Source organism: Thunnus maccoyii, chromosome 2, assembly GCF_910596095.1.
Source record: "Thunnus maccoyii chromosome 2, fThuMac1.1, whole genome shotgun sequence".
Classification (NCBI taxonomy): domain Eukaryota; kingdom Metazoa; phylum Chordata; class Actinopteri; order Scombriformes; family Scombridae; genus Thunnus; species Thunnus maccoyii.
Genome location: NC_056534.1, coordinates 20,560,033 through 20,583,182, shown reverse-complemented (window position 1 = coordinate 20,583,182; position 23,150 = coordinate 20,560,033). Strand labels below are relative to the sequence as shown.

Sequence of the window (23,150 nt, the reverse complement as noted above, 5' to 3'; positions counted from 1 at the left end):
AAACATTTCAGACTAATCAATAACGTATATCAGGCAACACTTTTGCCTCATGTGGCGGCACGGCGTCCAGTGGCTAGCTATTTAACGCCGCCACTTGTGTGTGCCTCTCAGGTGGGCAGAGCTACATTGCGGGTGTCGCTACGCTGGAACGACTGGAACACCGTCCGCAGTAGCAAGTCATAAAGACAAACTGTAGAAGGAGACAAGGATAAGAGGCGAAAAGGAGCAGACTCCAGCAGCTAAGTGGAATACTAGCATTAAGTGTCACTCTAGCGGAAAGCCCTGGTTGCACCACAGCCTGCCGTCGAAATAATTTCAGACTTGTTCAAACTTGCAATATCAGCAGCTAGCTTAGTTGCTAGAAGTCTGGCTATCCTGTCAGTTGGTTAGCCATTGCTAGGAGCAGTAGCTTAGCTAACCTAGCTTAGCTGTTGGCAGCTTCACTTCCAAGATGAGGCTGAAAATCGGCTTTATTCTACGGAGTTTGCTTGTCATTGGGACGTTTCTTGGTTTGGTGGTTCTGTGGTCTTCTCTGTCGCCAAAACCCCACGATGAGAACCCCTTTGGAAAACGGGTGAGTTGAAAACCGCAGACCAGTTAACGTTAACCGTAACTTCGGTTCCAACAGAGGGAACTACACGTATCAGTGCTAACATAACTCCGACTCTAGTTATATGTTAAAACGAATCGTACATCCAGCAGTGCAATGCAGTGCAAATGAGTTACAAGTCAGTGGATGACTGATAACAGCAGAAGACTGATATGTTTCTTGTTTAGTTAACGTTAGTTAAAAGTCGCTCATTATAAGGCGCTTTCATTCAGCTGTTTTGCTAGCTTTACTGCATTGGTTGTCATGGAGATTGGTTCCTGGTCAGGTAACGGTGACTGTCTTGATACATGGATAACGTTAGTGAATAGGCACATTTGAATGTACAGTTGCATCCTTCCTTGTTTAATACCAGCCTTAGTACCTCTACTAACATGTTACCGTTAACATGCCATTTCCTAAACACTGTCGTTCTTTCCAGGATACATATCCGCATATGTCATCATATTTGTATTATACGTCATTAAGGCGGAACTGTGTTGTGTGTTAGCTAACAGTTGGCATAAGTTCATTGCTTTAAGTCTTGGTATTTCGACCAGAAACTCCTGAGTACTCTGTAGCAAGTACATGCCGTCAAAGTTGCTTCTTATGATCAACAGGCATATTGAACATATTAAGGTAGTTTTTGGAACCACAAAAATGCTATAACTTTCGTATGAAAGTTTTTCCTACGGAAAATGTGTAGAAGATAGTTGACATTAGTTTCAAAACATGAATTGCACTGTGATGAGCAACCCCCGGAATACAACCTACATGTCTACATCTATTAACCTTTTCATATGTTCACTCAAGGACTTTGTGAAAACAAAACGTTTGTAATGATAATCATTATGTTCCCCTAAATATGAATCCCTCTGAATGTGGCTTAAACACATCTTTAAGGACACACTAAAATGCATTGGGGATAGGGCTGCTCCATTATGGCAAAAATCATAATCATGATTTATTTTGGTCAATATTAAGATCATGATTATTTAACACTATTACTCGTTGACTTTGGAAACATTTATTGATTTTTTTTTTTTTTTTTTTTTTTAACTGGATTTCCTTTAACTTTAACTATAATTCAACTGAAAAACCAATTTAAAAAATGTTAATTATCAAAATTTGTTAAGATGCATGTTGTGTGATCAATACAAAAATGATCCTTCATCATGGTACTTTGAGAAATGATGTTTGACAGAAATCATTGACTTCTATTATCATGCAGTGTGTTTACTTGCACTAGAGTTACCAGGTTACAGTCGGTTTTCTCCAGAAAGCTAATTTCTTAACTGTCATGTAAATGAGAAACCTGCTTTCTGTAATCTGAGTATAGCGTGGCGTGGCGCCAAGTGGCTGGATGAAAGGAGAGATCATTACACAGAATGAATTGTCCTCTTATCTAAAATAATAGCTTTCAAAGTCTGACTGAAACTCAAACAAAGTAGCCTGTAGATGTCTAAATAAGTAAGTTTCCACCGCTGAACATTTGTAAAATTCAGACACATTGGCGTTGTGAGGAAGAGCTCCACTCTGCCTGTCTGTCTCTCACTGCCCTGTCTGGCTGCTCCAACACACAGTATGCTGCACTTACAACACAAGACAAAAACCAGAGCATCATTGTGAAATGGAATGCGGTACAATAATCAATTTATCTCGATTATCTTGTTTTCATAATTGTTGGAAGCAAAAATCGTAACTGAAATTAAAATGTGATTAATAAAGCAGCCCTAGTTGGGGACTGAAATGCTTGTTTTCTGCCTTGTAAACCTCATCCTCACCAATATCTGCACCAGCAGCGCTGTCTCCACTCATACTACCCACCCCCCCCCCCCCCCCCCCCCCAGGTCAGATATCAACAATGTGCCAAAAGAGGCAAAAAAGATCTGTAATTGCCAAAATAAGATTGGTGACGGGTTATAATTCTGTTAGTTTATGAGCACAATGAAACCTACACTCATTACTAATTTGTTGTGACAGGCTCTTTGTCAGTGTGAACAAATCTTTCCAAATGATACATGTGTTTCCATCTTTCGCTGAACCAGATGTGTTGTGTCCTCCTGCTCACCACCACTTGTTCATCCACAGCCCTATTGTTTATGTTCAATTCTGTATTATTCTAAATGTTAATGATGTTCATCTGTGTACTGCTGCCTGTCACATCCCCCCATACAGGATGACAGTTCGCTGCCCAAAGGAGACCTATCAGATCAGTTTAAGCCTGTAGTGCCCTGGCCTCATGTGGAGGGAGTGGAGGTTGACCTCAACTCCATCAGACTCAAACATGGTAAGATACACTAAGTCATTTTTTAAAATATCCCATAAACAAACTCAGCTCTCTACAAAAGATTTCAGCATTACTGACTGTGGCTAAAGCACGTCCAGGTGTTAAGGTGACCTGCAATTAAACAGTTCCTGGTGCATATGTACGTTGTAGGTTTTGTTTGTGTGACATTTAGCAGCAGTGTTTGCAATGCAATTGAGCTGTTACACACTTAATCAAAAGCAGTTTATCAGAGAATTAACACAGGCTTATGAACAACAGTGTCCTTTTCTATTCTCGCTCCATCCCTGCTTAAACCTACTGGTCAACTAGAAGTTGAGGATAATATAATTAGTATAAGGACTGATTTCTACAACTGGGATACATTTTATAGATTTTATAGTAAAGTTAGAATACAGCAACACTATGGCAAGTCTAAAACTAATGTAATGGAGTAATTACATTTAAAAGGTATCTAATCAGTTATCTTTTGACTCCAGGAAGAGGAAATTCTCCTAAATATTTCACCTGCCCAGTGTTGACTATTGAAAATTCATCTATAATTTGGTAATTTTTGAGGTGCTATTAGATGCTTCAACAAAATGAGTATCCTTTTTCTCATATCTCAAATTATAAACAATCAACACATTTATTGGTATCAAAAATAGTTGTCAGTTGCAGCCCTACTAGTTGAGGACCTCATCAGAAAGATAGACTAGCCTATCTCCAAAAAAATAAATTTTTGCCTGCTGGTTTTCTCTGTGAATGAGGGCACAATACATAAGGAACTATAATTTTATCAGTGCTTGAATGTTCCAGTATAGTCTCATCGCTTTCATCTTTTGCTTTCTGGTTGTCGTCTCCAGGTGGGGCCAACCATCTTCACAACTCAGACCAGCAGCCTAACCAGAAGCAGGTGATCCAGCAGCAGTATGTGACATTCAGACCCCACTCACACAACTACAACACCCCCACCCTGAAGAAAGGTATGCTGGGAAACTTTGAGCCTAAGGAACCTGAGCCTCCGGGGGTCCCTGCTGGTCCAGGAGAGGGAGCCAAGCCTTTTATCCTGGGTCCAGAGTACAAAGATGCCATCCAGGCTTCCATCAAAGAGTTTGGCTTCAACATGGTGGCTAGTGACATGATATCACTGGACAGGACCATCAGTGATATACGCCATGAAGAGTGAGTACTGCCGTTCATACCACAACTGCTCTCACAGACTATTCATAATATCAGTTTCAGCTGCATACAGTTCTACTTTACACTACTACTATAGCATGGCTGTAACAATTTACAACCTGATATTTAACATTCCTCTATTAATAGACCACTACACCACACAACACTCTCTGTATCTTATAGGAAAAGTTAAACTCCTACAGCAAATAATGCAGGTACGGGCCAAGCTTGAACAATCAAATAAAAGCAAACACAATGCTGGCATAAATTCTGTCACCCTGGAATAAATCAACACTTTAAATTGAGTTGGTCTAGATATTAAATGAAAGAAGTTGTTTAAGAAATGACAGTCAATTGAATATGGTTGAGCCAGTCCCACCATGTTTGGTGCATCCATGAAGTGGTGTCACATACAGCCTTAAAGGATCAAAAACCCCATGTCAAAGGTATACTTTCCAGTAAAGGGATTACTGTCTTTCATTGCATTGTTGTAACTCTAGTCTAGTTTAGTGAAAAAAAACGTACTGTAGAATCCCCCAACTCTACAAATAAAAGTGTATATATACAAGACAGCAGTCACCCAGTCCTGCATACAATTTAATTGTCAACGATAAAAATACAAGCTTATTTCCATTGTTGTCCCTCTCAAGGGGAAGGAGGGTAACATGGCAGATATTCAAGACAGGCAAGACAGGTTAAGACACACACAATAACAAAACAAACAGACAAGACTAAGTTATACAAACAAGCAAAACCAACCTATGAGAACAGACAAAACAGACCTATAATTGACTATCAACCACTTCTTTACCAAAAGTTTGAAACCCCTCTCAATCTGCTGTTGCTTCAAGGATCCTGGACCACACTACAGCAAGGTATAAAAATGTATTTTTGGAACTCTTGAATCTAAAAGGAATAACATTAAAGGTATACTTTGCAGGATTTTCCTAAAAAACAATGTATAGACTCTTACAAAAAGAATCCCTCTCAATCATCCCTTATGACCCACTACAACTGTATGGCGATGTATGTATCTACAAAGACCCTGCCCTCTGCCTGTATTTTCTTATTATTTTGCTGTGTTCGGGACACTTCTGGGCGTCAACCTTTGGGCAGGGGGTGTGTAGCCCCCAGTCAGCGTGCAGGGTGTGAGGTTAGGACTAAAAATGTAGTGACCAGGTTACAGTGCTGTCTCTGTCTCTCTCCTGTGCTCCGCTCTGCTCTCTGTTTCTGTGTCATGGATATATATTTAGCTGCAGGTTTATGTGTCTGCTTGACCGAGGGCGAGGCCACAGCAGACAGGATGAAGCTCTGCATACACACAAAATCCAGCAATGCAGCACCTTCCCACAGGGTTGTGCGGAGGTGTGGGTGTGTTTATTTGTGCTTTAGAACTAACTGCTGTGAAACAATCAGAAAATAGCATTTTATTTATCTGATTCATGGCTTTGTTCTCGCCAGCGCCGCTCTCTTCATTCATTCTCTTCATGCTCTCTCTCGCGCTCTCTCTCTCTCGCTCATTCTGGTTGAATCGTTACCTTACGAGGCAGCTGGATTCACGAGATCATGAGATCATGTGAGAATTCATCTTGTCAGGCTTCAAGTTATGTGCTTGTGTCTGAAACACCAGTGGTTCAGACCAGTCAGCGTCCTGTGAGGATTCTCTTGTGATCTTGTGAATCCAACGGCCTTGCAAAATGAGACAGAGATAGACAGATGGTTAATCCAATCACATTTCAAGTATTCTTTGAAAGTGCCTGCCCCATTCCAAACAGTTTCAAAGGACTACTTCTCAGATGGTTCTGTGTAACAAACCATCTGGCGCATCAGGTAAGTTGAGCCAGGGAGGAGGGGCCAACTTTGAGTGCTTTGTTTACAAACACCAACCGACAAATCCTGCATAGTATATCTTTAAACTACCTCTTGTTGCACAATTATGATGATCTCTGGTAAGACTAAAATAGTGAAGTAACCAGCAGTTATATTTACAATTTTGTGAGAGGCCAAACTTAATTTGAAAAAAATCTTCTTTCCACGGTAAGAAAATTGAGAATTTGTAAATGTGCTAGATCTAGAGCCAAAATGAATGGCCTCAGTTTTCCCTATTATCAGAGAGCCAAAGTCAATATTCTCTCAATGTTTTCTACAGAGTTTATCTTTTATGAGATTGTTTGATGATTTATATAAAGATTGTTTATAAACATAGCACAAAAAGTAAGGAAATTTGTGTTTGGTAGATTATTTCTTTGTTGCTACAATGCATCTTGGCAATAAATCTTATACTGTTGGAAAGCCTGTTTATTTTCCTTTTTAAATGGTGCCACATTTGTAAGGAACATGCATTTGTGGGATGAGCAGCAGACCTGAGTATGTGGGTTGCGCCCATGAAAAATATGCCAAATCTTCTCTGCCAATGTCAAACAGCTTATTCTGCCATTGACTCTTGTTTGGTGGATTGTATGATTGAAGTTTGAAGAAACAAGACATATTGGCAATTTAACAATTTATTCATTTAACAAACAGGAGCCTCAGTAGCGTGTGGAAGAACCATACACAGCCACAACAGCCTGGCACCTCCTCCTCATGCTGGTCACCAGCCTGGTCACACACTGCTGTGGGATGGCATCCCATTCTTCAACCTGCTTTTGTCTGTTTGTGGGGTTTATCAGGGACTGCCTCCAGAATTTGGGAGTGGAGAGGATGGAATGGTCTGCTAGCAGTCCTGACCTCAATCCCATTGAACATTTGTGGGATCAGCTTGGGCGTGCTGTTCGTGCCAGAGTGACCAACACAACCACATTGGCTGACTTGTGACAAATGCTGGTTGAATTTATGTAATATTTATAGTATTTGGCATATTTTTCATGGGCACAACCCACATACTCAGCTCTGCTGCTCATCCCACAAATGCATGTTCCTTACAAATGTGGCACCATTTAAGAGGGAAATAAACAAGCTTTCCAACAGTATAAGATTTATTGCCAAGAAGCATTGTTCCAACAAAGAAATAATCAAACACCAAGCACAAATTTCCTTACTTTTTGTGCTATGTTTAGATGTTTGATACTGCATGAACAGGCAGACAGAGAAGTTATTGTTGTATAATAAAAAAGAATCGTTGCCCCAGGACACATCCCTGAGGAGTCTCACAAGTTATGGGCTTAGGACTTGAGAGTGTCCCTTAATATCTACCTTTTGATGTCTACCTGTAATATAAGACTGAACCCATTTGATTGCTACTTCACTGAAACCAACAGCTCTTAGTTTGTTCAGCAAGATCCCATAATTTACAGTATCAAAGGTATTTTGGAGATCAAGCAGGACCATACCACAGAGCTTGCTTGCATCCACCTCCTTCCTGTCAGTTAAGTATACAGGTTTCAGTATGAGACTGTAACTCATCCAAATCCAACATTTCCCGTAATACAACCAAAACCATAATTTTGTCAGAGGGTTATCTCCAAGCCTGATTTGGGGAATTTAAGTGTTTTCACAGACTAATACTCTGATCTGATGTGTAAAATCGGTGGTGTACCCCCCCCCCCCTTTTTTTTTTTTTTTTTTTTTTTTTTTTAAAGCTTTTACATGTACACTAACGGTCAAAAGTTTTAAAACGGCCTCATTTTTCCGGTTTTTATTGAAATTTAAGCATTTTAAGTCGGATGAATAACCTTAAATGGTACAAAGTTAAGTGGTAACTGCCAGAGATGGAAAAAAAAGATTTGAACTGAAAAACTGAAAAAATGACATAAATTTCACAAGTATAACTCAGGTTAACAAAAAAAAAGAGCAAAACAGCTTTTCTGCAGCAATGGATGTAAATTAAGTCTTGAAAGTTGATGCAAACAATTTCCTACAGATGTCCCAACTTTAGATGGTTACATACAAATCCTTTGTCTGTATAAAAGCTTGGCGTAGGAAGCGTGATGGTCTGTGGCTCTTTCGCTGGATTCAGAGTGACTGGCACCCTGCATCAAAAGGGCTACCACAACATTTTGTAGAGCCACACAGTATCCTCTGGTCTACACCTAATTGCACAGAGGTTCATCCTACAGCAAAATATTGATCCAAAACATACCTTCATGCTGTCAGAAATACCTTTTAGAAAAAAAGAACAAGACAGTGGGTTTCAAATCATGGAATGGCCAGCACTGTCTCCAGAGCGAAACCCCATGGAACTGGTTTCGGATGAACTGGACTGAAGAGTGAAAGCTAAACCTGCAAGTGCAACATTTGTGGGACCTTCTACCGGTCTTGGGAAGAACTTTCCAAACAATATTTGATTTCCATCGTAGAGAGAATGCCATAAGTGTGTTCACCTGTAATATCTGCAAAACGTGGGTACTTTGAGTCAAAAAGTTAGATTAAATTTGTTAAAGAGATTCCATGAAATCTTTTTTCAAATCTCTAATTGTTTATTTGTTCTGTGCTTTAATTTCAGTTATGTACTGTAAATTTCAATAAAATAAGGTGTTACAAAACTTTTGACCAGTATTGTACATTGTTAACAAACCCTTTATAACACGTAATATTTTTGTAATCATAACAATACGATTTAGTCTTTACATTTCAAAGCAATTTAGATAGAATGTGTCTGGAATTTTAATTTTAATGACAACTCTTAACTAAGTTTTAACAAACTCTCATATAGGCCCCAAATAATTAAAGTCCATGAGATTCTAATTATTTTTGCAAACACACCCATGCACAGTGACATAAACATGCATCATTAAGACTGCAGGAACCCTTCTAATGGGAATACATAACATTTCTGCCTGAATTTAAGCATGCACTTAGCACTCTGTCCCACCTCTCTAGGTGTAAGTACTGGCATTATGATGACAGACTGCTGACCTCCAGTGTGATAATAGTCTTCCATAATGAAGGTTGGTCTACACTGATGAGAACCGTCCACAGCGTCATCAAGAGGACTCCCAGGAGATACCTGGCTGAGATCGTCATGATAGATGACTTCAGCAACAAAGGTGGTTTTGTTTTTCTCACATACAGTGTGAGGAGAGTGTCAAATTGGTTTCAGAAAGTTACAGAAATTGTTTGACACAGCCCTCCCCAATTCTGAATTAGGAAAGGGTTGTGTGGGGGGGGGGGGGGGGGGGTAAACGGTGACAGTGGGTTAAGATTTTGTTCAAAGATGACAACTAAATTCACTTTAGTAAATTAAATATGTTGTCAGGACAAGAGACTCGCATCTCTTAATGAACAGGGGTAAACATGCAGGCTTTAAGTACCTCTGTTGGTGGGTAACAAAGTGAAATACTCTATTGACAACAGGACAGCAGTTGCTCTGTTACAAATGAGATATTATGTAATGACATTTCTTTAAACATAAATGTATACAAGAGTACAGATAAGGAATAATAAATGTAAAGAAATGGTGTCATGTATTATTGAGAAGCACAATGAGAATTATTTTGTGTGTGTGTGTAGTCCATCTAAAGGAGCGTTTGGAGGAGTACATCAAGCAATGGAACGGTCTTGTAAAACTCTTCAGAAATGAGAAGAGAGAAGGTCTCATCCAGGCGCGGAGTATAGGAGCCAAGAAGGCCACTAAAGGACAGGTATCACATGATCTTACATGTCTGCTACTGATTCACTACTGCTGCTGCTCCCAGCACTGCTACTGTTACCAGTGTGTGAGTATGTATCAGTGGCTTTACCTGCCACATTTGCCATTACAAAATAGCATTTTCTAATTTTGATCTCTCAACTTAAACCAGGTGTGAAACACTATAATCAATAAGTAGTGCCAGGGACCTGTCTGTCAACATTACATTCTGGTTAAACAGAAAGTGACACAGGCATCCAAGTGTTTATGTGCATTTGTTTTCTAGGTGCTGATCTACTTGGATGCTCATTGTGAGGTTGGAATCAACTGGTATGCTCCACTGGTTGCTCCTATTTCAGAAGACAGGTAACACACACACACACACACACACACTGACATGTTCAGCCTCACACACGATAATAGATGTCAGTGAGTATTCACTGTATAAAGGTGGGCTGTCATCTAACAGAAATGGTTTACAGACTGGTTTGTAACTTGATAACAGCCTGTTAGATTAGATTAGATAAAACTTTACTTTTTAGCACATCTTTTTTATATATACACATTTGTTGTTTTGTGTTGCACAGAGTATGTTATAAATACATGCAAATGATTCAATATTACATTCAATATTTTATGCAGCAATTTCTTTAAACAGTTTAATGACCTTCTGTTGGTGTATGCAGGCACATTTCCATACTGGTTCACAAATATCCAGAGCTGTGATCTTATCTTTTATTCTGAACTTTCAAAGACCTAGTCTTTATATAACCTATTTTTTTTTTTTCTGCCATCATCCAGTGAAAGGTATCTATGGATTGGTTGTTTTCTACAGATGTCTACATATTCATCGGTTGCGTCAGATTTTTCACAGAGTTTGTGTTCATTCTTATCACTGTACTATATCTGCTTTTGCTCTGAAACCTCAAACATTGTGCATTTCAGCAAGATGTTTAACGAAAAAATCAACAGTAAATCACACAGTAAATGATTTTTAGCATACCTATTCAGCAGTGTTTTAATACGATGTCAGGTGTGACTGTCCACAGGATTCTGCATTGTAGTTTGAATAAGAAAGGTCCAGCTGCATGTGTCAAGACACATACTAGAGATGGCTCCTATTTCATTTAACAGTGTCTACTGATGCCAATAAAGTGTATATATTGGCTGTATATAAATGCAACTTGCTTGTTTTGATGATACTAGACACTTATCTGATCTCCATATTTGTTCTCTAAAACTCACATCTGCAACATTTAGAACAGGACATTGAAATAAATTCATTAACTTGATTTTTGACTATCGCTTTAGCATGTACTGTTAAACTAGTCATCAAAAGCCTACAGCCCAATACAGACAAAAGTGTGTGTGTGTGTGTGTGTGTGTGTGTGTGTGTGTGTGTGTGTGTGTGTGTGTAGGACAGTATGTACAGTACCACTGATAGACTATATAGATGGTAATGAGTACAGTATGGAGCCCCAGCAGGGTGGAGATGAGGACGGCCTGGCTAGAGGAGCATGGGATTGGAGCCTGCTCTGGAAGAGAGTACCCCTTAGCCAGAAAGAGAAGGCCAAGAGAAAATATACCACCCTACCCTACCGGTATACACACTGCAACCAGCATGCTAACATTCACCCCTGTTCTGTTTGTCTCCATCTCCCACCCCTTGATCCCACCTGTCCTATCCTCACTGTGTCTCGCTCTGTCATGGTCTCCGACATCCCACCCCATGTCATTGTGTTTATACTTGGCAATGCCTCCCCCACCCCCCCCACCCCCCACCCCACCCCACCCCCACCATGTATCTTGAATGCATGGCCCCTTCCCCGTCCACCCCCACTTTGTCAGAACGGTGTGTACGGTGCCTCTGATCGACTCCATCCATGGCCAGAGCTTCACCATCGACCCCCAGGGTGGAGGAGACGAAGACGGCTTTGCTAGAGGAGCCTGGGATTGGAGCATGCTCTGGAAGAGAGTTCCTCTGGGAGACAGAGAAAAAACACTCAGAAAAACCCGTACTGAGCCATATAGGTACAGAAAACAAATGTGTCCGGACTAATCTGGACAGTGTCAACACAGAAGACAAACACATCCCAATTAACCTGGAAAATAATAATGATTGGTCTGACATTAAGACTATTACTACTACCTCAAATACCTTATGAAGAAATGCTAATATTAAACTAAGCAGTGAAAATACAGAAAACCAACTCAGCTCCATGGAACTGCCTAAATTAACCTCTAAACCAGAAATATAAATACCAGGGTGTATGGGTACCAACAGCTGAGGTTTAATGCCAAGTAACAAGATATTTAAATTTGGCAAACATTACATATATCATTAAGTCTAAACCTTACTGCATATTTCAACTAACCAACTAAACCAAAGCTAGCTACCACTGATGGTGAGTAGCTTACTTCTAACTTTCCTCTAATGGGACTTAATGGTGGGCCTTGCTCATGTAATGCAGTGGTTTTTACTCGTATTTGTCTTAAACTCTGACTCGTTAAGGTTTTGGTGTAACTACAGTAATTAAGGCCAGTTTAGCAAGTATATCCTGTTTTTCAACTACTGAGACTGTAAATGGCTATCACAACATACCCAGAAATGATTTGGTCCTGATCCAAAAGCTGCGGGAGTGATGAGTTTGTGTTTGGACAGTTTGTTGGGGTCTGCAGGGGAGCTTCTGGTGTGAGTCGGGTTCGGACTGGGGCACCATCACTCCCACCTTCCCTAATCACTTTTTCATTCATCATGTCTTGCTGTCCATCTTTTTTTTTTCTCAGCTATGCTTTCACTCATTTCTTTATTGCTCAGACTTTTTTTTCTCTATCTGTCTGATTTTATGTGTTCTTAATGTTGTTAAAACAGTAACTGACTGACTGATTATGCTTTAGGTAAAGGCAGTGTTTTGAAAGAAATGAACAGATTTTCAAAACAACCTGGTTCACCATATTTGCAACATGCAAGTTGCGACTTGCAACATGAGAATTTCTTCTTGCGTTAATTTTAACACATTTTACTAAAAAGAAACACCATTCTTGGTGGACTGCTGGATTGCAAACGTATCTGCAGTTTTAGAGTGACAATCATTTGTGAAAGGACAGAGTGCCACTATTTGTGATCTGCGTGTAAGCAGTGCTTGCAATGTAAGCAGTGCTTGCAAATCACTTTCATGAAACGGGCCCCTGAAAGGAAAAGATAATGCACAAATGATGATGATGATGCACAAATTTGTGAACACTGTGATGCACATGTCTGAGTGTGTGTCTGTGTCTGTGTCTGTGTCTTTATGTGTCTGTATACCTGTAGGTCTCCAGCCATGGCAGGTGGTCTGTTTGCTATAGAGAGAGACTTCTTCTTTGAGATGGGTCTGTATGATCCTGGACTGCAGATATGGGGAGGAGAGAATTTTGAAATATCATACAAGGTAGAATGCAGTTATTGGTTGACACTTTCACTTTGACACTGATTGGCTTGTCATACATCATCTAAAAAGTCACCTACTAATCATTTGTTTATGTAGATTTGGCAGTGTGGTGGCAAGCTGCTCTTTGTACCATGTTCTCGTGTCGGCCATATCTACAGACTTCAGGGATGGCAAGGCAACCCTCCACCTGCACATGTTGGATCCTCACCCACACTGAAGGTAGAATAGCACACTTCCAAACACCTGCAGTTTGACCAATTTCTGTTGTTCTGGTTTCTTGTGGTTTACAGCTTTTGACAGCTGTTGACATTATGTGCGTGTGTGTGTGTGTGTGTGTAGAACTATGTTCGTGTGGTGGAGGTATGGTGGGATGAATACAAGGACTACTTCTACGCCAGTCGTCCTGAAACTCTAACTCTAGCCTACGGAGACATCAGTGAGCTCAAACGCTTCAGGTATAAAATGTATACAACAAAATATGCATACTTTAAAATTCCAAACATCTATATAAGTAAATACAATCTTTTTGTCTAATTTAATGACGTTTTTACACATCTCTGAATTGCTCACCTTCCTAACGATTCATTCACTTTATTAACTTGATCACTGTTTTTCTCTGCAATACCCCAAGTGCGCTGTGAAGAAAGATAAACCTGTTCAGTGCTTAATGTTTCAAAATGAGACATCTCTGCTCTAATGTTTGAGTGTCTGAACTCGTCCTGTTGAACGGCCTTACAACTGTTAGAACGGTGTCAAATCATCTGAATTCTTAGTTCAGATGTTTCAGAAGAGCATTTTATTATTTATTATCCTGTTCATGTCACTTGTGAACAGTTTAAAAAGTCTTCACAGGCCTTAAATTCAGCTTGATGCACCTTACAGACACAGACAGTTTGAAAAATTGAAATAAACTGAAAATCCTAATTTCTACTTTTATTTTTGGAATTGGCGATTAATGAGTAACTCACTGCGAACCTCTCAGTTCACTGGCTGTGAATTAATAGTTTTTGGTTTGTTGGCTGAATTGTTTGTCAGGGAGGAACATCGATGCAAGAGCTTCAAATGGTTCATGGAGGAAATTGCTTATGACATTCCACTACATTACCCTTTGCCTCCTAAAAATGTGGAATGGGGAGAGGTAAGTACACATATACTGCGTGTTCAATTACTGTATCCTTTCAAGCTTGCGGCTTACACACACACACAGAATCCTACGGTTCAGGATAATATTTCAGATGTATTTGTGTGTGTATATCCTGTTTGTGTTTGCATAGATTCGGGGCTTTGAGACAAGTTACTGTATTGACAGTATGGGACACACAAATGGAGGCAATGTCGAAATAGGGCCGTGCCACAGGATGGGGGGCAACCAGGTAATGAAACTCATACTATTGATCTGGCTTGTTTTGTTCTCTGCCAGGGAACAGCAGGGTTAGTAGAACAGCTGTGTCCCCCACTATAGAACTACTTCTTACCCTTTTTTTAATTCTGCCCCATCTAATTGTTTGACAATGTGCTCAACCAGTGTGCTCCCCTCAGTGTCTTTAGTTTCTTAATTTTAAGATTTTACTTCAAGTATTGTCCAGGAAAAGTAGCTGTTTTAGTCAGACAAGTTTACCTGCCAAGTAGTGGTGTGTATTACTGTCTACCATTGTCTTTTTTGATACTGGTAACAGTGATGACACATGGTAGCTTTAGAGGGAACATGTCAATGAACCAATATATTTAACTACACCACAACAGAATGCTCTTGTTTGTAGTCAAGTTTGGCCAGATGCAGGTTTTAATGGCCTTAGGGCATCTAGTGCTTTACACAGGAGTCTGTGATATGAATATTGATTGGTTTTATGTGAACTGTGTCTGTGTAGTTGTTCCGTATCAATGAAGCCAACCAGCTGATGCAGTATGACCAGTGCCTGACCAGAGGAGGTGATAGTTCAACTGTCATTATTACACACTGTGACCAAAACCAGCACACTGAGTGGAAGTACTTCAAGGTGAGACACATACTCAAACCTCAAATGCTCACCATGGTGTGGAAACAGGAGAGGATGAGAGCACACTGATTAGTCTGAAGACTGTTAGATACAGAAAGCTTTTATTACAGAATGTAACAATAACGGTGGCCCGATTTTTGGGGCCAGCCCAATGTCAGGCCAGTCAATTGAGCAACTTGGGCCGATGGTGAAAAAAATTGGAGATTGCAAAATAGAAAATTGATTATAAATTTGGGACCCTTTCACAGCACCTAAGCAGAATGAACAGGAAAACAAACTGCTGAGAGTTCTCTACCATGTTTTGCTGTAATTTATGGTCACACTAGCTTCTGTCCTCCCCTCTGCTCTCTGTGTCAGACTGACTGAGGGTGGGGCTCAGCTCCTACACACACACACACACACACACACACACACACACACACACACACACAGAACAGACAGCAAAACAGAGAGGCCATGGTGGAGACAGTGAACCAGGTGAAGTGAAAGAACACATTTTTTACTGGAGTTGACAAGAACTCAACGCTTGTTATTAAGTGCAGTAAAAGCTTAGGGAATAAAAAGCCAATAAGACAAACACCACAAAACACCTGTTCAACAAGCATCAACATATAGAAAAGCGATATTTTCAACTACTTTGTCTGCAGTCTCCAAATTTTACAATGTACATTCAGGTCACAACAACTTCCTGTTTCTCAAAAACTCAAAATTTCGCAATTGAGCATTGCAAAGGTCTTTAGATATCACCGACCAAACGTGAAGGCACTCTGGTTATTCTCTAGGAGGAGTTTGTTAAAGTACAATGTCTGTAAATGGCAAAAACGGCGCAAAAATTGCACATTAAGTCTGGAGATGTTACTTCTGCCAACCAAATTTCGTTCATCTACGTCAAATTTAAAAGGTGGGGGTTTGAAAATTGTTAGGGGTGCTGTAGAGCCAACTTGCCATGTCAGAGCCTAAGTGGACCCATATCAGATATCAATTTTTGCCACATGTTGTTTTGTGATTATTTTTTTATGGTACACAGTGCAAGCAATTACTCATGAAAATGTGAAGGATAACTTCAGGACCTAGCACTTACTTCATCAGTAAGCATATTTGTTTGGCTTTTCTTCTTGCTAATGTCTGAGTGTACTGTGAAAAACTACAACCTGTGTTGTTGTTGTTGTTTTAATAAATATTGTAATGATAATGGTCCAAAATGATGTGAAAATGCATAGCTTTTAGTTAAATGACCTCAATTTTTCCTGGAAGGACCCCCAAACCATCAGCATTGAGGGGAGTTGTTCAGAGATGGCTGTCAGAGGGGGCAAAGGCACGCCATGTTAGCAGTTCTCTTTTTGTGTGTGTGTTGGGGTTTTTGTTTGGGTTTTTTTTGTTTTAAGGGCTCTGACTTTTTTTAAAAAAGCATTTCAAAATGGTCTGTTGTTTTCAGGGTCCCTTTTTAATAAAAAAGATTGAACATGGAAAGTAGTAGCCTTAGTTTTGATGTGATAATCCCAATAATTTCAACTCTTGGATGTGAGGCCAGTAAAAATTGTCTTGGGGCCTGTAGCAGCCAATAATGTAATAATTACCATTAATGTAGTAACTGCAAATAAAGTTATAATATTTCCATTCTTAATGTAATAAAAGTTGATAATGTAATAACTTACCCATAATGTAATATAATTTCTAAACCACTAATGTAATAGCTTTTTGTGCATAATTTAATAAGTTATTACATTCTTCGCTAGTTATTGCATTATTAGCTAGGTTTTTTTTAAAAAAAATCATAAATGTAATATCTGGTGCTGATAATCTAATAATATACTTATATCACTTACCATTACACTTACCCTTACTGTTGCCTCTTTGAAATAGCTGACAGCATTTCCCCTATAATAGTACAGTACGAGAACCCCGCCAGGCCAAAAAATAGTGATGTCAAAAATAACGCCAAATAGCCATTCATTCAGAATTCAACAGCGTTTGGGACCCTCTGTGCAGGGCTGTTTTGAAACGCGATTCAACATCTGTGTGGTTGCCTGGGAAACTCCAGGTAGCATAACTCCTTTTAAGGAATGGGGCAGAGCGTAAGCGAGTGAGTGGTTAAGCGAGAGTTGAAATGTATTTTGTATGGTGTGTTCTGTGTTGGGTTTTTTTTGTTTTGTTTTTGGGGTTTTTTGAGTTTTTTTGCTTTGTACTGTTTGTTGTTGTCCAGTTGTATGTTTTGATTGTGGGGGACTACAGATGCAAATTAGCTTCAAGCTAACTCCGGTGCAGTGCATCTTTAATGTTTAAAACTGCACACTGTCCCAATCAATGAATCAAATCAAAGCGAGCGTCACAAAAGTGATGGTGAATGTGAGCGGAGCCGAGGAAAAGGTTAGTAGTAAGTTGTCAATCTGGCAGTAAATGTACAGTACAGACTACAGTGTGTCAGTTAATAAATGCGGCATGCCCGTGTGCGCAGAGTATGGGTGCTGTGTGTGTGTGGTCATGTTTTTGAGCAGCTATTTGAAAGAGGCAACAGTAAGGGTAAGTGCCATAGAAGTGTGACATTTTATAGCCAATAAATAAAACTTAAAGTGATATAAGTATATTATTACAGTATAGGCTCCAGTTATTTTTTAATGATTTTTTTTTTTAAACCAGCTAATGTTATAACCAGCCAATAATGTAATAATTTATTATATATTATATTATTGGCTGTTACAGGGCCGGTAGGTTACAGACTAAAAAATGTTTTTGTTGAACCCTATATTAACAGTGGACTCTCCTATTTCTTTGTTTTTCCCTGTCCATACAGGATCTCCATCGGTTTACTCATGTGCCAACAGGTAAATATCTGCACATACTTTATCATTTTTGCAATACGAGGAAGATTAGGAAGTCTTCATTTCAATTAAGTTTTTCCAAAATTCTACTGTAGCCTGCTCACACAAAGACTGCTGGTGTGGTTCAAAGTACATATGGTTTGGTTTGTACAGTTGGAGGATAAAGACAGTGATGTCAGAAACTTTTTTTATTTTAGTTATTATTTTTAGGTGAAGTGGATAAGGTGAGTGTAAGAGGCCAATCAGAGGTTGAGCATAAATGATGTTTATAGGTTGAAAGATGCACATCTGTGGAATACACCCAGCATCACATCTCAGTGTGGTTAGGTGTGATCTGTTGTAGAGATCTGACACCATCCGAAACAGACCTTTTTAAAAAAAAAAAAACTTCCCTGACCTGCATAAGTTAATTAACTCTATCCAAAGCAGACCTGAGTGTAATTAGACCTGATTCAAAAGGTGGTCGACCCAAACAGACCCTAATAAAGTGAAAACACCAGCAGCATAATGATCTATAGATCAACAAGCAGCCATATGGAATAAAATTAGGGTCATATGTATCGTAGCTGTGTATCACTATATCTGAATGTATAAAAACATTTTGTGTACATTCAAATTTGTGAATGTGTAAAACGTTTTGATCAAATGAATTCAAATGTTTTTACACAAACATTTTGATCAAATGAATTCAAATGATTGAATGTGTAAAAAAATATCTGAACAAATAGATTTAATTTTTGAATCTGTAAGGAGATCTGTAGCTGTGAGTGACATTTTGTGAGCAAATTAAAAAGATTTGCACAAATAATTACCAATGTGTTAGTGCATAAAGATTTGCATGAAGGTTTGCGGTTATGAAAAAGGTTTGCAGTTACACATCAGGTAGGTGATCAGAGCTCATACTAAGCACGATTGGATCCCTTCAGATCCAATCAGGTACTATACATATTGACACACAGACCCAAGCCCTGTGGCTGTAAAAACAGACCCTACCTGACATGAATAGAGTTAGAGTATGGTTTGGACCTCCTATCTGGTGCACTTTCACCCAACCTCGATGTAGAGTTAAATGCTGTGCTTCACAGGATTTTGCCAGAGCCTGCAGTTCAAGCAGGATTGTCATCCTGTGGAGTTACTCTTTGAAGTTGGTATAGATATATTGGTGTCAGTTGATAGATGACAAGAAATTGCAATACAGAAATTTCAAATTCATGTTTGTTTACATTTAGTAGTATAGTAGTTTAGTATAATTCATTAGGGGTGTCATGATTTCTATTCTAAATCGAAAATCGATCGAAATGAGCGTTCAATTTCGACCTTCAAAATCAAAAGTAGGATCGGTAATTCTCCCTTTCTCTCCACCCCTGCCTACTTGTGTGCGTCTGAAGGGGGGGGGGGGAATAATTTCAAAGACTACACAGTGTAGTTTACTGGTAATCTGCAGCTGCATTACTTTTCGAGATACCATAGCCACTGCCAGAGTCAGAGATGATGGAGAAACAACACAAATGGAAAATCCTCTTGCTTCCCTGAAGTCACTGGTGTGGCGGCATTTTGCTCTCCCCATGAGTTGTGTAAACAACAAACATGTCGTTGACAGAAAAACTACAGTTTGTAGGTAATGCGACACACTTAGGTAAAGTTGGAAATATATTGACAGATTCGAACTTCATGGATCAATAACTCACAAGCGAAACGTTAAAACACAAACGCAAATCTTTCTTATGGTAGTAAGACAGTGAGCTACAACCTAATTTTCACCAAAACAAGCCATCCTCCGAGCTGGACTAATAACATTGGTCTCTATGTACAGCCAGCTGTAAGACGAGTGCACAGGGACCATCTAAAAAGTGCAACATGACTTTAACTTTATTTCCTCACCTGCAAAAAGCATGTTCCTCACCTGCTTTTTGCATGAAAGGAAATTCAAGCTGTTGTTGTAAAGTACCCTTCTGCCATCTAGTGGCTCTTCTTTTCGCTTTTGCGTTGTTCCCGATTGACTGGTGAAATAATTACTTTTTAAATAAATTATTCAAATTTTACCATATGGCCTTAGTGTGGTACTTTTTTAAAAAAAAAAAAAAAAAAAGACCGTTATCACACACTTGATGCCATGTATCTTTTTATAGAGGAATTTGAAAATGTAATTGGCATAAAACCAATGATCTGTTGATCTTTACAAATCAAGACTCAACAACTTAACGATGGCATAGCTGTCAGTGCTGTGTCACCTCTATAATTTCCTATATAAGTATATAGTATTATTATATATTGTTATAATTTTGAATCCTTTGTCTTTGCAAATGAATTATATCTCTGTTGCTTCATAGTTGTTACTGATACTAATTTAATTTCCATTGTTAACTGTTTACAGTTTGTTGTGGGTGGGTGTCTTGTGCTTTTGGCATTTTTCAACTGTAAAATGTCTTGCTCAGTACATACACTATTGTGTGTGATATTGGTGGCAACTATTTAATAACAAATTTTAAAGGATCCTTATCAAAAATGTTTGTTAAAAAACAAATATTGCCTGATTGTTATCTCTACTTAAAACACTAAATCACATCAGACAGTTGGGATGGCAAGAAAACAGAAGGAATTGGCTGTCATTAAATGTTAATGTGTTTAATCCAAATGTTCTATACACACAGTGAATACCTTAACAGAATGTCAAGCACACAGGTATGAGTAATGGTCATCTGTGTTCTCCTAACAGGCAAATGTCTGGACCGCTCAGACCTACTCCACAAAGTGTTCATATCAGACTGTGACACCAGTAAAACCACTCAGAGATGGGAGATGAACAACATAGTGGCTGTATGAAGACTGGACAACTCGCACAAAAAAAAACCACTGGGAGCTTAGAGAGGGACATGGTGACTGGATGAGGACATACACACCGATTAAAACCCACCAAGAAATACATCCATACTACAGGTTTACAGATATATCAAGCTGATACTGTCCCTCAAAGAATACATGTTGTAGGTATGAGTCAGTCAGTGTCAGTGCACCTCCAACATGATGGAGCCAAATGGTCAAATATAAAGATGCTGAGTATCACCTGGTAACAGCTTCCACCCCAAACTATTGCTCTTAGCCAAAATATGCCTTTGTCAACATGAATTATATAGGCACATAGACAGTCCAGAATGCCAGAAGAAGAACTGGTTAGTATGGAGGCTGAAGCTACTGGTCCTCTGACCAAGCACTGAACTGGAATCATGTTAGGCTCTCTCTCTCTCTGTCCTTCATGGTGGTTGTGTTTACATGGTGTCCCTCTATCTGTTCTTTTGGGCTCTCAGGTCTTTTCTAAACCAGTACATTGATTTCTGAAATTACTCACATCAACTCTTACTATTTAAAAGTCACACTTTTATTAGACATTTTCAATCAACTGTTAGCCAAACTGATGAGCTCACTTACCAAAGAGTCCTTTTTATTGGTGGAGGATTCAATTGCATCATCAGTGTGTTTAACCAATTGGAGTGTTGCTGCAGACACTGGCTTTTGTCTGCAAGTCAGGTTTAGATTGCTTTCAGGTTAGAATGATAAGTCGAAACGATGTCAAAAACAAAAATAGATGAGGAGTGAGCTATCAGGTTAGCACTTTTGAAATAGCTGACTTGTGTCATGCTGATGTTCATGAGTGTTAAGTCCTGGCTTGTTTTCTGCATGTTAACAATCAGTAAGGTACAATGCAAAATGCTTTTACAAGGTAAAAGCATCAAAAGGTGGAGAGATGTCCTCACATACCAGTCATGTGTAACTAAAGCTCCTCCAGTCACATGCTGAACAGGCTTAAAAGGGACACTTGACATTTCAATATTGTTTTGTTTTTTCTTCACATTTGCACTCAAAATGCTGCTCCTATTAAAAGGGCCACCTCTAGTGTGTTGCTAAGTCTTCTAGCAGACTGAATTTGGTTAATGAATACATAGAATTTAATCCACCACACTGAATACAAAAAGCCTTGCCAAGATAATAAAAAGATTTAAACAAATAAAGCAATGTTTGCCTTCTGCATTAAGCTTCATACAGTGCTAGTTCCCTAAACCATCTCATGGTCCATTCACATTGTGCCATTTCTGAAACCAACTGTTGTCCAGCCCTCCTACAACATGCTGTTAAAGGCTGTCTTTATTTTGTTTGGTTTTATTGGCTTGAACTCATTTCCATCAACCTCTATAGACACTGAGATGCTTGAGAGAAACTTAAACTTGCTAAGGAAAGCACATCTTTGAGAACTTTGATCTGACTAACTGAGGACTTATGAACTGCCTGCCTTACTCCTGATGAGTAATTCAGTAGCTGACCAGTTGACTGTGATTTAGTTACTGCCTGACTGTCTGTCTGAAAAATGAGGAGGGAACAAAAACACAGGGCTGTTGTGGTGGGGAATTATACTGGTGAGAAATGCACCGTTTATAATAGGGAAAATGGCAAATGAAGAAAATGTGACTGCTTTTTGTTTGTGTATTTGTTTTTGCAGGGGAATGGGGCTTTGGTGTATGGATGATCATGTATGCAATGTTTTGTACAATGTAAATACTTTTCTTTCTAAAGACGATCATGATACATTTTGAGAAGGGCCTTGAATGATGTAAATATCTAACTTATAGCAGAGATTTAATTTGGGCTGAACAGTGGGTGACTGAGGAAATAAAAGACCAGATTTTTACTATGACCACTGTGTTCTTTTTGAGGTTTTAAGGAAATTGGAGAAATTATTTTCTGCACTTTGTGACAAGGCAGAGTGGGATCACCTAGACGCAGAAAACCTTTACCTACGTCAAAAAATGTTATGTTACTGAGCTCTTGTGGCATGGAGCCATGCAGGTAGTTTTGGTTTACATTGTCCAGGTTTTGAGATATTTGTCTCTGACCTTTCTACCTCTGAAATTTTGTTTGCGATGCAACAAATGTGCTGAAAAAGTCTCAGCATAAACAGGTGACAGGGAGATCTGATGGCCCGAGGAAAGACCCAGCTGTTAGGTTTTTCAAACGTTATTAGTATACTCAGATCTTTGTTACTCCTTTTCATCTGTGCATTTTCTCTAATATCCAGTCTATCCTTGTCTGATAGCCTTTTTGGACCTGTAGGGGAAAAGGGACAAATATATATTGAAAAGTTTATAAACACTAAATCGTTCATTACACTGTACACATAAGCACATAAGTCTATGTTGGCATATGATAATACAGGTTCTCTGCCCCTTCCTAATTGTGATGGATGATGCAAGACTCCGGTGTATATTTCATATCAGCTGCCACGCCAAGTGTAAATATCAGAACACTGGCTA

The 23,150-nt window shown here is 39.1% G+C and overlaps 1 protein-coding gene across 3 annotated transcripts; it reads left to right on the top strand.

Moving 5' to 3' along the window:
• The first annotated feature begins 105 nt into the window (after positions 1–105).
• On the top strand, positions 106–22,528 carry galnt7 (UDP-N-acetyl-alpha-D-galactosamine: polypeptide N-acetylgalactosaminyltransferase 7). 3 transcript variants are annotated; one of them, XM_042434219.1, is made up of 15 exons: positions 106–574; positions 2,765–2,876; positions 3,719–4,037; positions 8,853–9,019; positions 9,483–9,613; positions 9,887–9,966; positions 11,449–11,631; positions 12,914–13,031; positions 13,128–13,250; positions 13,371–13,486; positions 14,067–14,169; positions 14,306–14,404; positions 14,900–15,028; positions 17,820–17,850; positions 20,564–22,528. In XM_042434219.1, exons 1-15 carry the CDS (start codon positions 452–454, stop codon positions 20,668–20,670), a joined length of 1,941 nt encoding a protein of 646 aa, XP_042290153.1. In that variant the 5' UTR covers positions 106–451; the 3' UTR covers positions 20,671–22,528. The 3 variants fall into 3 exon arrangements, with proteins under 3 accessions (XP_042290153.1, XP_042290162.1, XP_042290170.1); XM_042434228.1 differs by lacking the exon at positions 11,449–11,631 and adding an exon at positions 11,019–11,201 and having other exon boundaries at positions 107–574; XM_042434236.1 differs by lacking the exon at positions 11,449–11,631 and having other exon boundaries at positions 108–574.
• The last annotated feature ends 622 nt before the right edge of the window (positions 22,529–23,150 follow it).

What these genes read in the sequence shown, in the direction of transcription:
- galnt7 (XM_042434219.1), top strand. Translation starts at nt 452, where the DNA reads ATGAGGCTGAAAATCGGCTTTATTCTACGGAGTTTGCTTGTCATTGGG. An exon ending in AGAACCCCTTTGGAAAACGG is followed by an intron (nt 575 to 2,764) that starts GTGAGTTGAAAA and finishes CCCCCCATACAG; the next exon opens with GATGACAGTTCGCTGCCCAA. An exon ending in CTCCATCAGACTCAAACATG is followed by an intron (nt 2,877 to 3,718) that starts GTAAGATACACT and finishes TGTCGTCTCCAG; the next exon opens with GTGGGGCCAACCATCTTCAC.